The following is a 13,762-nucleotide window of genomic DNA, read 5'->3' as shown; positions in this document are numbered from 1 at the left end:
AGGTCTTTAAACCAACAAGACTACACTTTTAGTTTTAACTGTTAAACATTGGCCCAGTTTCTTCTACTTAAGTTCCCATACTTCCATGTATACAGGAAATAGATTTACACATAGATAAAGTTTTTTGGGGTGAAAATTAGGTGTTTATATGACTTTTCTTAGTTAGCTTTTGATACAATTATCTGTCCACCATACATACTTAGTAATGTTTGTATGTTGCATACTAGTGATTTTAGATTAGGTCAATGTACATGTATGTAGTTGATGCATAAACTATGTATGTTAATGTATTGATATCTGTCTTACATGTAACCCTCCTCCCCCAACATTCCTATCCTTACACCAAGCATGTACGGTAAACAACTCTAGTCCCTTGTCCAAATCTCGGATGGCACTGAGGATATGCTAAACACGTTAATTAGTGCAAGGAAAGATGCCTCCGTGAGCAGACACCACCCCACAAGACATGGAGACTTAGGTTTCTCTCCCAGACCCGTGATCTACATGTTAAAGCTCCATAACAACTGCACCCTGTGCCGGCTGTGCTTTGGGCTTTAAATTTCCATAGGATCCATTCTACATGTTCTTAACTGTGTTTGCCATGACTGGTTTGAAGTACGCGTACTATTTTTGGCGAACAGACAGGATTTTGCATTACACGAAATTACATGTACATTTGTACAGCAGAAGCCGCTTAATTGCACGGCCTATTTGCCAGTAAATTTTGTGCAATTATCCGACTGGTGCAATTATGCGAAGTTATCCAGCTGGACCGCACCGGTTTGGGCTTTGGGAATTCTGTGCAGTTAGCAGAAGTGTGCGTTAATCCGTTGTGCAATTAACTGGCTTCTACTGTATTTAGTTTGTTGCATTTGCAGTTTGTGTTTAGATAAATGATATCAACAACTACAAGAAACTAAAAGAAGACATCTGGCTTGCTACTATGAATCACAGGAAGCTAAGACAAAACGTTTATTTTTGATCCAGTAAAAGTTAGATCTGGTTGTGTCCCTAACAGTTCCATGTATGTCATGGTACAGCTATGCAAAAGAACCCAACAAGGTATCAAGAACAGGAGGGATGACGCAGGGTGTTTGGCTGAAAATGCAAACTATTCACTATTTCATTGTAGCTAGACAATAAAAAGTATCTCATTATGTTTCACCTGAATATTGTCAATAACTGTTCTGCTTATGTCCTTACAGATAGAGACACAGTGAAACCATGGCAGGACTGATCAAGTTTGGGTTGGGATTGTTGTTACTGTTCTACCTATGTCCTTACAGATAGACACAGTGAACCATGGCAGGACTGATCAAGTTTGGGTTGGGATTGTTGTTACTGTTCTACCTATGTCCTTACAGATAAGAGACACAGTGAAACCATGGCAGGACTGATCAAGTTTGGGTTGGGATTGACATTACTGTTCCACCTATGTCCTTACAGATAGAGACACAGTGAACCATGGCAGGACTGATCAAGTTTGGGTTGGGGGAGGACTTGGAGAAGTATAGGGACATCGATGAAGAGGCCATCCTGTCCTCCATGACAGAAGAGGAGTTGGAGGAGTTGAATGCAGAGCTTGACCCTGATGTAAGTCCTAAATAACCAAGTTAGCGAGGGTCGAATCCTAGTCTCGCAAAGTCTCCCCTACGTAAAGCTGACGGCACAACCCGTCGTACGTGCAATTTGTCCATACGTCTTTTTGGGAGGCAACGTCCGCCACGTATTTCTGTAAACGTGGGGAACGACTGGCAAGAGTGTGTCGCCCGTACTGGCATGACATGATGTACGGGTGGCGAATCTGCAGCCCGATGGCACACAAAGTTTTGCCTGCACGTAAAGTTCTACGGTGTGTCTGCGCGTGCCCAAATCCGTCGGATTCCCTACGAGTTTGTACGGAGGCGGAACTTACCACTTACGGATCCCAAAAGATTGCCCACGTTTTGGCACGTAAATAGTACGTATTTGCATGTATGGCAGGTTGTGCCCTTAGCTTAACCAATTGCAAGGTAAGCAAAAAGTATGGGAGCTGCAGAAGAGGTACTAGGATGGCACCCAGGCTAACCCAAAATATGGACCTGACAATAGTTTTATACTAGTATTTGTTAGTTTGGTTGAATTGCCAAAATATGCTTTTGTTGAAGACTGATTAATGTGAAAAAATGTACAATAGCTTGTTTGTAAAAACGTACATGTATGATGTATTTTGTAAACACTGAAAAAGAAAAGAAAAAAGAAGAAAAATGATAGGTCAAGAAACTACTAACTTATAAATATTCTATAAAGTTCAAGCTTTATTCAAGCTTTCAACTTCATACAGTTTTATGTTACAATTTTAAACTTTATATCCGAATATAAAATAAAGTGCTTACCAACAAGCTTTCGATCAGTCCTCTGATCCTTCTCAAGTTGAATGACCCAATACCTAAGTCACACATCCGGACTGGAAGTGTGACGTCAGCAAAGGGTCAAAGGTGCAGTATCGGCCCCCGTCTCAGTTCATACAGTTTTATTTCTGACACGTGCATTACAGAATGACTTGTTGCCCGTTGGCTTGAGACAACATGACCAGACGAAGAAGGCACCGACAGGGAAGCTTGACCGCGAGCATCTTCTTAAGTACCTGGAGAAGTCGGCAAGGGAGTACAAGGATCGGGAGGATCTGATTCCGTTCACCGGAGAGAAGAAGGGTACATTACTATATCTAATAGATCTCAATCATTGTACACATAGATCAGGCTTTTAGCTAGGATTTTATCATAGGGGGTCCAAACTTATTGGTGAGTCGCGGTAAGTGACTATTGTAGGGGGGTCTGGGGGCATCCACCCTGCATGGTGCAGAGTTTTTGATGATTTTAAGTTAAAACAGTGCATTCTAAGATATCCCAAGAGGCAAAAATACTGTTACAGATGTCACAGTAGAAGACTGACCTGGTAGCATGCCTGGTCAATCAGAATTTCATGCTTGTCAGAGGATTTTCTCCCCAGGATAGGGCGTCCAGGGGCATCAAATTTCTTGTTATTCTAAGAAAAGTTGATGCATGCCTGGCTGGCTAAAAGCCTGACATAGATCTAATATCACTAAGTGAGTTACATGAATAGAACAGGAAGGAATGACCACTACCTTCAGAAATTTCTTTGACTCATTGTAACAAAGTTCTTCTACTACTATTATAAATAGATTTATGTAGATTTATGTCAAACTGCTCTTTCTATGATCACGAAAGAAAAGAGCTGTTTGAAGAGGCCACCGAATTCCACCCAAATTTCTGCACCTTCACTGACAAAAAAAAATTAATTCTCCTTCTAACATCACAAAAACATCACAAAACATCACAAAAATGTATGTCCGTATGTAGTGAAAAGCTGGATGGTTTTGTCGAGAAATCAGATACAAAGGGTGTGATGAATGCAGCTTTGACCAAAAATTCAGTGTTTGTTATGCAACTAAATGTCTGTAAACATAACAGCCTTGTTTGAGGTACTCAATGATGAAATTAGGTTCTTCAATACCCACCTTAACTATAGCTTAACCCTTATCCCTCTACTGTCACTGCAATCTTGGAGACACCTTTATACTGGTGTTTGAAGGCCCTATAGTCTTAAGGGCTAAAGAATCATTTCTTTGGCCTCTGCTCATCTCGGGTCAATAATTGCTACTGGGGATGAAGGAATTAACCAGCAAATCCTGATGCTTTCAACCGGAAAATGAGATTGTTGCCATTAACATTACTGTAGGGTACATGAAAGTGTTCTATTAGTAATGGTTTGATAATGTGATGAGTAAGACACAAGGGGAAAATTTGGAGCAGGTGTACATATAGATTACAACACGGTGTATTCCATATCACCTGTTTTGATGCAAAATGCGCTAGAAGTTGAACAAATTTGGTGCCCACGAACAAAAATTGTTTCAATAGGAATGTTCCAACGTCCGAATCAGGTATTCGAATTTTCGACCACGCCGGATTCGGCGTGCTCAGAAACCATTTGAATTATTCGATGGAAGCCTCAGGGTGATAAAACTTCGAAGCCTGTGTGATACATGTAGAACACAACAAGGTGTATTCCGCATCACCCTCGGTCCCAGCCCGACCGCGGGAAGGATCGTCCTATATCAAACATTATCGCGGCCCAGGCATGACAGTAATGTTCCAACGTCCGAATCCGGTATTCGAACTTTCGATGCCACCGCACTCGGCCCGCTCGAAACAGTTCAATTTATTTAAATGGAGCCCGTGTGATATGCCTTTCGAACCTGTGCGATATTGAACGTTTTTGCAGCCCAGGCATGACATAAAGAGATTTCTTTATGTTCCTTGTTCAGGGAAAGCGTTTGTGAAGAAGGAAGTGAAAGATGAGGATGAAGGAGATGACCCAGTCCTGGACCCAGAGTTGGAGGAGGCACTGAAGGAAGCCACTGACGGAGAGCTGTGTGACTTGGCTGGTCAGTAACTTCTGCTTTATCTATTCCATAAAGTAAACCATACTGTAGGTAGACAACATTAGGTTCATTGCACCTATCCATGTACCGGTCTACAAAACGTTGGCCAGGTGGTCCTTATGTAGAGGTGGTCACTTGTACAGGTTTCGACTGCATATCAATGGCCAGGTGGTCCTTATGTACGGGTGGTCACTTGTACAGGTTTGACTGCATATCAATGGCCAGGTGGTCCTTATGTACGAGTGGTCACTTGTACAGATTTGACTGTATATCAATGGTCAGTCTGTCCTCATGTAGAGGTACTTATGTAAAAGTTTGACTGTAAAAAGAAAAAGAATTCAAAGAGGGTTTAATCACTGACAACACCTTGCCACTAATTTTTGTTTCATACTTAGTGTTATCAGTGTTCTTTTCATGGTGTAAATTTTTTTATCAGTATCTTTTTTACATTCAATATTCCTCATTGAACCTATGCTAGATTGTTAGAAGAACACACATGTACACTTGTCCTCTTGTTTCTTGCAGCCATCCTTGGGATGCACACGCTCATGTCCAACGACCAGTACTATGCCTCTCTTGCTTCTGGAGAAATCGCCAACAAGGAAGGTTTCCGCTGTAAGTATTACAAGAGTCTGGCACATTGGGGACTGCACCCCTCTGGCCTTGACAATGTTACCATGCAGTTAGGAATAGCAAAGTCCATTACAATTCCTGTCCATACATGTACATACATACATTATCGACCGGAACCAGGCTAGTACATATTTTACTTCATAAAGCCCTGTCTAGCATTGCGTTTTGTAAGTCCTCAAAATCAATACCAGAATCTCTAGTTAAAGTATCAGTATACGTCACACTTCTGGCCACTCTGTACCATACGAGAAATGACAAAACTAATTCCTGCTTGGCTCAACAACAATGTCCCCCATCAATACAACTGAAAGCAGTCAAAATATCATTGAGGAAGTTAAGATTGGTTGTGTAGAAAGAAATGTATTTTAAGATGATAAGAATTAGACTTCTGTGAAGATTTTGAACTTTTCCTTTTTTAAGCCCACTTAAGATTATTTGTATACAAACAATGGCAATATACAAAATTTCTGGCAAGTCATCGCATGTACAGTTTCTGCAGTGAAGCGTTATGCTTTGACTTGTAGTGGTACTAGATTCTATGCCTTACAATCATGTTTGTGTTCCTCGGCGCCTCCTAGCTGTTGTGAAGTGCACAGCATACCCTCAGGTCCAGTCGGAGCCGCCCAACACCACCGACCCTCACGAGAGCCTGACCAAACTGCAGGACAACGACTCGGATCTCACTGACCTGAACCTTAACAACATCAAGGTGAGTAAGAAACCTCTGTCCATATGCTTCTTAAGATTATTGTTGCACTTCTTCAAGGTTGTTTTCATTTCATAAGCTCTGGGGAATGTTGAAATGGAGTTGTCTTTAAAGTCATCACTAATATGATGGCTTGTTCTCTCCAACCTTAACCATCAAGGTGATTAAGAAATCTCATTCCATATGTTTATTATGATTATTGTTGCACTCTTTATAGGTTGTTTTACTTTTCTTAAGGTCAGTGGATCTATTAAGATGGAGTTTCTGAAATGATTACAAAAGTGATAGACATGTAGACCTGAAAATGTAAAATGTACCTACCTACCTAGTCCCTACACAGACCAGCTCCTCGGCTCCAGGGCCAACATGCCGCAAACATACTTACTCGCTTATTTCTTGTTTATTCTCTTACTTGTTTGTTTACAGAACATCGCCATCCCGACGCTGGGAGATATCTGTAGCTCCCTGGCCAACAACACAAACCTGAAGTACCTCAGTATGGCGTCCACACGTAGTAACGACAAGGTGGCTCTGGTCAGTACACATCCCCTTTATCTGTATTGCTGACATAGCCACCACTTGGTGTAACACACCAGCTTCTGTATCTGCATCTGTGTAGCTGGTATTACCTCCCTTATGTGTAACACACCAGCTTCTGTATCTGTGTAGCTGGTATTACCTCCCTTATGTGTAACACACCAGCTTCTGTATCTGTGTAGCTGGTATTACCTCCCTTATGTGTAACACACCAGCTTCTGTATCTGTGTAGCTGGTATTACCTCCCTTATGTGTAACACACCAGCTTCTGTATCTGTGTAGCTGGTATTACCTCCCTTATGTGTAACACACCAGCTTCTGTATCTGCATCTGTGTAGCTGGTATTACCTCCCTTATGTGTAACACACCAGCTTCTGTATCTGTGTAGCTGGTATTACCTCCCTTATGTGTAACACACCAGCTTCTGTATCTGCATCTGTGTAGCTGGTATTACCTCCCTTATGTGTAACACACCAGCTTCTGTATCTGTGTAGCTGGTATTACCTCCCTTATGTGTAACACACCAGCTTCTGTATCTGTGTAGCTGGTATTACCACCCTTATGTGTAACACACCAGCTTCTGTATCTGTGTAGCTGGTATTACCTCCCTTATGTGTAACACACCAGCTTCTGTATCTGCATCTGTGTACACTGGTGGGGCCTATAATGTCGAAAAAATGTCTATCGGACAGAAGACCCTCCAAAGACATTCCAAAACGGGAGAACCCGAAGGAGACATTTTAAAAACTCAACTACATATTTTTAACCCGTGAAAGACATTTTGTTTACATCCTCTCTCAACACGTATGGAAGGGACTCCCCTCGGAGACCATCCATTATTTAGAACAATAAGTACTCATTAAGTCGTTAGCGTCTTCCTGATAATTAATTGCTCCCCGCCCTCTGTGAAAGACAAGTACTTTTTGCTTTGTGCCTGCCCCCAAGCGCCCAGTGATGCCGTAATGCCGCGGCCCGCCGGACTGCCCGTCCCCGAACTGCCACGGCTAGAGATCGCGTAACCAATGCTAAATGCCGCGGTAAAACCCTTACCTGTCCAGTAACTTATGGTAAAAAAATCCTCGGTCAACTTTGATCGTCGTTGGGACAAGGTGAAGACTTACTTTGTCACTTGGTCAGGCATAAACATCGGATACCGTGACGTTAACAGTGAAAGTGACTTAACGTTACGTTTGATAGCTGTGAACTGTAAATTTCGTTATGAAAATATGAGTGGATTTTGTTGATGTTACGTTACATTTTATTGTTCACCAGGCTAACGAAACATTAATATTACGCCTGCCTGTCGACGTAAACAAATAAAAATCAACCGAAAACGCGGCAGATAAAACAGGGAAGTCCCGCTTGGACCACGCACGCAGCGCTGCGATTCATCATTTGTTTACCCTTCAGGACGGCTTGCTATGCAAATGACTTAGGCATGACGTCACCGCTCCGATTTTCCCCGACCCAATTGTCGGCAGTCCGAGGAAGAACCGATCTGCCTCAGATTTCCGACAATTCCCATATTTGGAAGTTGGAACACTCGGGAGGATTGTGCAGACGTCATCTTCTCCTGCAGGACCGTGGGAAGCGGCAAGATCAACCGAACATGCCCCGCCTCCCTGTCAAAATTGATTTATGGGCCCGCGAAAGGCCGGTCTGCGATCAAAAACCGGCGGGAAAACAGAGTGTGGTGAGGTTGAAAAAGGACCCGGGGCCTCCTTGAGTGAACGTTGTTGGTCTGATAAAAGCTCCTTGGTTAGAAATACCGTTTTAGCGACAAAGTGCCACACGAAATTACCCTTACAACATACTTAGATTTCAGCTCTTCTTTTGCTCTCGGTTTTAGCTGTACATGTGGAAAAAGATTTGGGCACAAGACGAACGATTTGCTATCTTTTCTACGTCCTCCTTTCTTATTAATCTGCGTGTTTCAACTCAGAAATGCTCCAGATAGGTTGAAACCATGCAGATGAAGTACTAGAATTAATGAGGTTATATGTTTATGTACTGTTTTGTGTGTAAGTTGAAGACGCTAACAGCGCGCGCTGAGGAAAACAAAGGCCGTTTGAAAGCAAAGTGTAGCGAGTTTATTGTGCATCACGTTTTCTTTTGTTATCGATAGCACTCTTTGAATAACATATTTGAAAATACTACATGTACTATGTTTTTGTATAACATCGTAGTATACATTTGTGACGGAGTATTAACAGCTTTTATTAACGCTTTTATACATACAGGTGCGTAGAATAGAAGTGCACAAGGAAGAATGCTGCAAGCCGACTTGTGTCTAGCCTCCGCCAGGCCCTTCCGATGTGGGTACGAGGATCGAGAAAAAAATCGGAAAGTTGGCCAGGGGAGTCAGTCCCCGCTAAGGATAATGGATTCCCCTCTGGAGCTGCGCGGCCGACCAACTCCTCTCGTAGCAAAACTCCCGGCCTGGCAAATTATTCTCCATGTAACAGCCAGCAGAGTTCTACCGAAGTTCTGCCGAAGTGTTTACGTCATTGAATTCTACCAAAGACGTGATATAACGTCCTTGGTTCTACAAGTACTTTGATGGTCGGGGTAGTCCTAACACTACATTATGACCTTCTTGTTTTTACTAAGGACGTTATAATAACGTCATTGTTTTTACTAACACTGTTCTCCCTGTTCATCGAATTGTTCCGTTCAATTGATATAATGAATGAATGTACAGGATGTTTGTTTTACCCTTTAGCAATAGCCAAATTAAATGCAAATCAGGGTGAAGTTTGTTCCCATTTGCGGCATGGCATTTACAAATATCTTGCTTTCCACTTGGAGGTATCCAGTCCAAAAACATTATGCCGAATTGCATTTCAAGAACACATGGTGTTTGTAATATATTTGTCAGTCGACTTCGCACTCTATATTACTTTTGAACCAATTTTTAATGCCATAGAAAATATCAAAGTTTCCGACTTTTTACTGGGGCCACTGTCAAGAGAGGGCCGGTGCACGCAGCTGGACTGGTACCCTCACGTCGTCAACGTAAACACCGTGATGATTGGCGTGGAACTGTGAACTGGATCATTTGTTTGGTTCTTCATGCTTATGCCTTGTACGTTTTGTTCATAACATTATGCACATATGGATTAGTTTTAAATTCCGTTTATTCCAATTCGAGATTGCAACATATTCCCAAGGAGCTTTTATCAGGCCTTGATATTCCTAATTCGGTTATTGTGGACTGTGAAAAGTAGTCGACGACTGGAGGCTGACGGCTGGGTGTACCAACTACTTTGAAATAATCACATAAATTCTGATGATTCAGAAAGTTTCCTATGTCAAGCCATACCCCAAAATCCGCAGTTTCCTTTTTCTGTTTTATCACAAACCTACCGTAGACCTGTAGTAGAATCGTTGTCCGATGCAGCTCAATCCAATAGGTGACTTACCTTAGTTCTTATAGATGTGTGTTGAAGAGTATCAAAATCATCGTTCGTGATGGAAATTTTGTTGTGTTTTGTAAATATTTTTCCAGATTTATCGATATGATATATGTTAGAGGTTAGTGTGTGTGTATATTAGATATGTATTGTTATTCAAACATCAAAACGCGTTCCCAAGTACACCTTGGGCTTGTAGTACGTACGTACGAACGTAACGTGTTAGTAAGTTGTTAGCAAAAGGCAAGTCAAACAACCTCCCTGGTCGAATGGATTTACAAAAAAAAAAAACAGAACAAACACTAACAAACAGAACTTGACCAAAACAAAATGACAATCCTAAGGATAACACCCAACGGTATGAATAGCTTTTCTCCAAACGTCGTACCTGAAAAACAAAATGAAACATACGAGTTACCAGATGTAACTAATGCTATTTATCAATCTGGGGCCCTTTGCTAAAATATGGACTAAAATAATCAACTTGTGATACTGTAAAGATGTGTCTGTTCCAGGCGTTTTTGTAGACATGTTGTCTTATTCAATCTCGGAGGGTGTGAAACAATGGATCTGGATTTGGCGTTTGTTCCACACTTGAAACATTTCTAGACGCAAATCTAGAGGCAGACCAAGAGGTGTGTATTGTACTTGTAATCTTGGCCTTGTTTAATTAGATATTTGAGAATGAAAATAAGCACGCGATTTTTTCGACGTTTGGTTTTAAAATGTCGATATGATATCTAAATCTTCGTATTAACTGCAAGGTCATGTATAAACTGTCAAAAGTCTGTGAAATTGTCTTGTTGTGACATCCATCTTGGTTATTGTCATGCATAGTCACAACCGCGGGCCCCATTGTCTACAAGATGGAAATACGACGATGGTTGACTTTCCTCTTCTTCGGATCCCAAGCCAAAACAAGAAATCCGGTCAGACCAAAGGTCACTTTGACTTGAATTCGTAAATCATGGAGCGAATATAGAAATTTTTGTTCGATCGTAATTCGCATTAAGAGATATTAAAAAAAAATAACACTTTTTCTTGGTTTCTGAACAGGTTTCGGACAAATCTACGAATTGTTTTCTTAGTTTTCAAACAGTTTTCTTACAAATTTACGATAGCGAATACGAGTAGTTCGTGCATCATTTAGAAGACAAATGACAATTCAGGCCTCTTTTCAACTTTCTTGCTACCACGGCGTACAGTGAAGAAAACTCGAAGGGTACCGGGAAAAAAAAACTCTGTTTTAGACGTACATCGTATATGGAATTGTTGCCCACCGATTGAAGTTCGTATTGAACAAAATACTAGTATTTTTTAAATGATCTGAATGAAGAGGCTGTTACATGTACCAAGTCCTTGCATGTACATAGATACTTCAGTCACTGAGCCAGGCACGGGAGACAATGATGAATGTCGAAAAGTATTTGCACAACAAAGAAGGTCAAAGCAGTCCTTGGTCTTATCAAAACAAGTTGCTTTGTTTTTGTCTTCCTATGCATGACACTGGTTAGAACATGTTTGCGAATTAGCGCTAGAAGACCCTAGAAGAAGGTCGTGAAGATTGCATGCCCCACGATTCTGACCGTTGGAAATGGTTCTAACATACCGGCAACGGGAATTGTCTAGCCCCCACCAAGCCTTCATATGGGGGTACCGGGATTGTAGAATTTGGCAAAAAACAACAACGGGAAACTGGCCTGGGGCCTGAGTCAGTCCACGCAAATGTTAATGATATGTTTCCCCTCTACACGGCCGGCCACTCCTCTGATAACAACTCTCATAGAAACGCTAAAAAAAAAACTTAGCACGGACGCCACTAGAACGTGAGATGGGTGATATTAGCCCTTGAAATATTTTTTTTAAATCCTATAAATTGCCAATCAAACATAAGACGTTTATATTTTTCAGAAACGTGAAATTAATACGTTGATAATAATTACGTGGAGAATTTTTAAACAGATACACAATGTTTTTCTTTATCGCATTACTCAATTTACTGATATTCCTGGCGCTAGCGCACGTGAGGTAGACTCAAGCCCGCTGCCAATCACGTCCTAGCAACCGCCGGTCCTATAGCAACCATCTCCGCTTTTCCCGCCTTTGTGTCGATCGGCGTGTCTGATGTTGTTTCAGAAGTGACGGCGAAAAGGTTCTCAGCAAGAATATTAACCTGATTTTATTTTCAACGGTGATATTATGCGTGAGAACTTGAATATGAGTAACTTAGTCTTCGATTTGATTAAAAGCAATGTTTTTTTTTGCCTGACTGTACGTAACACTTGTTGTCCACGCCTGAGAGCAGCGCGGCTTTGTCCACGCCGTATGAGTGCCGTGCGGCGCTGGACTGACGAGGAAAAGTAGTTTGTCAACTTGACTGTTGAATGTCATATATTGTACCAAAATAAAGAGAAGAGACAAGATATTTGAAAGACATTCTTGTAACATTCAAAATACATTCAAAGGACTGTCACATCGTCATGCCGTGGGACGGTGTGAAACAGCCTGACGACATAACGCCCGGGTGAGTGGGACGCAGATAATGAGCTTTATTTCCAACGGCAAATACGGACAATATATTTCGGGAACACGGTAGATTTAATAGTTACTTGTACAGATATTTTACGGAAATGCAAAAAAGGACAGCCGCTCGGAGTATCACTCAACTTCGACGCCTAGGCAAGGCATGGCATGGCATGCAGGAAACGATCACCAGCGGATATTTTTGCATGACAACTCAGCAATCAGCGCTGCTCCCACAAAGGATATTGGAAAGACATTCTTGTAACATTCAAAATGAAAATGAAAAGGACAGTCACATTGTCGCATGTGGCATCAAAGGGCGAACATGGCATAACGTCTGGAGAGTGGGATTTTATCAAATACTTTGTAAGTCCAGTTTATAGTTTGGAAGTTTGTGTAACGCTCCGTTGCCTGCCGTGGCGGTCATTTTACACGGCCTAGTGGCTTCAGATCACGCACATGTTTAATAGGAAGGTGAAATGAGGACAGATCGCTCGGTGCCGTGTAGGGACACCGATCGCAAAGGAACGTCTCTCGCGGTGCGCGGTCACCAGCTAATAAATTGCCGCCCCTCCATTTTGACTGGGCCAGTCAGTCAGGCGGGCCGCTCGAAGCGTATTCAGGCTACTAACGGGGGCGTGATTTTCGTTAACATGCGAGTTTTCACAGTTTTTCTCCAGACATTTGGAAGACATTTTTCTGAACAATGGAAAAAACAACACACACGCCCTCCCCAAAAGACCCTGTAAAGACATTCTCGAACCCCAGAAAATACATTCTTGGAAAATGTCTCGAAAATATCCGGAAAAATCAGAATGTCTTTGGAGGGTTTTCTGTCCGATTGACATTATTTCGACATTATCGGGCCCACCAGTGGTAGCTGGTATTACCTCCCTTATGTGTAACACACCAGCTTCTGTATCTGTGTAGCTGGTATTACCTCCCTTATGTGTAACACACCAGCTTCTGTATCTGCATCTGTGTAGCTGGTATTACCTCCCTTATGTGTAACACACCAGCTTCTGTATCTGTGTAGCTGGTATTACCTCCCTTATGTGTAACACACCAGCTTCTGTATCTGCATCTGTGTAGCTGGTATTACCTCCCTTATGTGTAACACACCAGCTTCTGTATCTGTGTAGCTGGTATTACCTCCCTTATGTGTAACACACCAGCTTCTGCATCTGTGTAGCTGGTATTACCACCTTTATGTGTAATACACCAGCTTCTGTATCTGTGTAGCTGGTATTACCACCCTTATGTGTAATACACCAGCTTCTGTATCTGTGTAGCTGGTATTACCTCCCTTATGTGTAACACACCAGCTTCTGTATCTGTGTAGCTGGTATTACCACCCTTATGTGTAATACACCAGCTTCTGTATCTGTGTAGCTGGTATTACCACCACTTATGTGTAACACACCAGCTTCTGTATCTGTATCTGTGTAGCATGGTATTACCACCACTTATGTGTAACACACCAGCTTCTGTATCTGTGTAGCT

General features: G+C 41.9%; 1 protein-coding gene across 5 annotated transcripts in view; it reads left to right on the top strand.

The window, feature by feature from the left end:
* Positions 1–13,762, top strand: part of LOC118411196 (tropomodulin-1-like) — a 35,837-nt gene that overhangs the window by 11,799 nt on the left and 10,276 nt on the right. For all 5 annotated transcript variants that reach the window (XM_035813278.1, XM_035813279.1, XM_035813274.1 and 2 more), the window contains exons 2-7: positions 1,447–1,593; positions 2,537–2,693; positions 4,331–4,450; positions 4,973–5,062; positions 5,659–5,789; positions 6,213–6,320. In XM_035813278.1, coding sequence (XP_035669171.1) covers positions 1,465–1,593; positions 2,537–2,693; positions 4,331–4,450; positions 4,973–5,062; positions 5,659–5,789; positions 6,213–6,320 — 735 coding nt within the window. In that variant the 5' untranslated portion in view covers positions 1,447–1,464. The remainder of the gene's footprint in view (positions 1–1,446; positions 1,594–2,536; positions 2,694–4,330; positions 4,451–4,972; positions 5,063–5,658; positions 5,790–6,212; positions 6,321–13,762) is intronic.

Source organism: Branchiostoma floridae, chromosome 3 (genome assembly GCF_000003815.2).
Source record: "Branchiostoma floridae strain S238N-H82 chromosome 3, Bfl_VNyyK, whole genome shotgun sequence".
NCBI classification, from domain to species: Eukaryota; Metazoa; Chordata; class Leptocardii; order Amphioxiformes; family Branchiostomatidae; genus Branchiostoma; species Branchiostoma floridae.
This window is presented reverse-complemented; position numbering and strand designations above follow the sequence as displayed.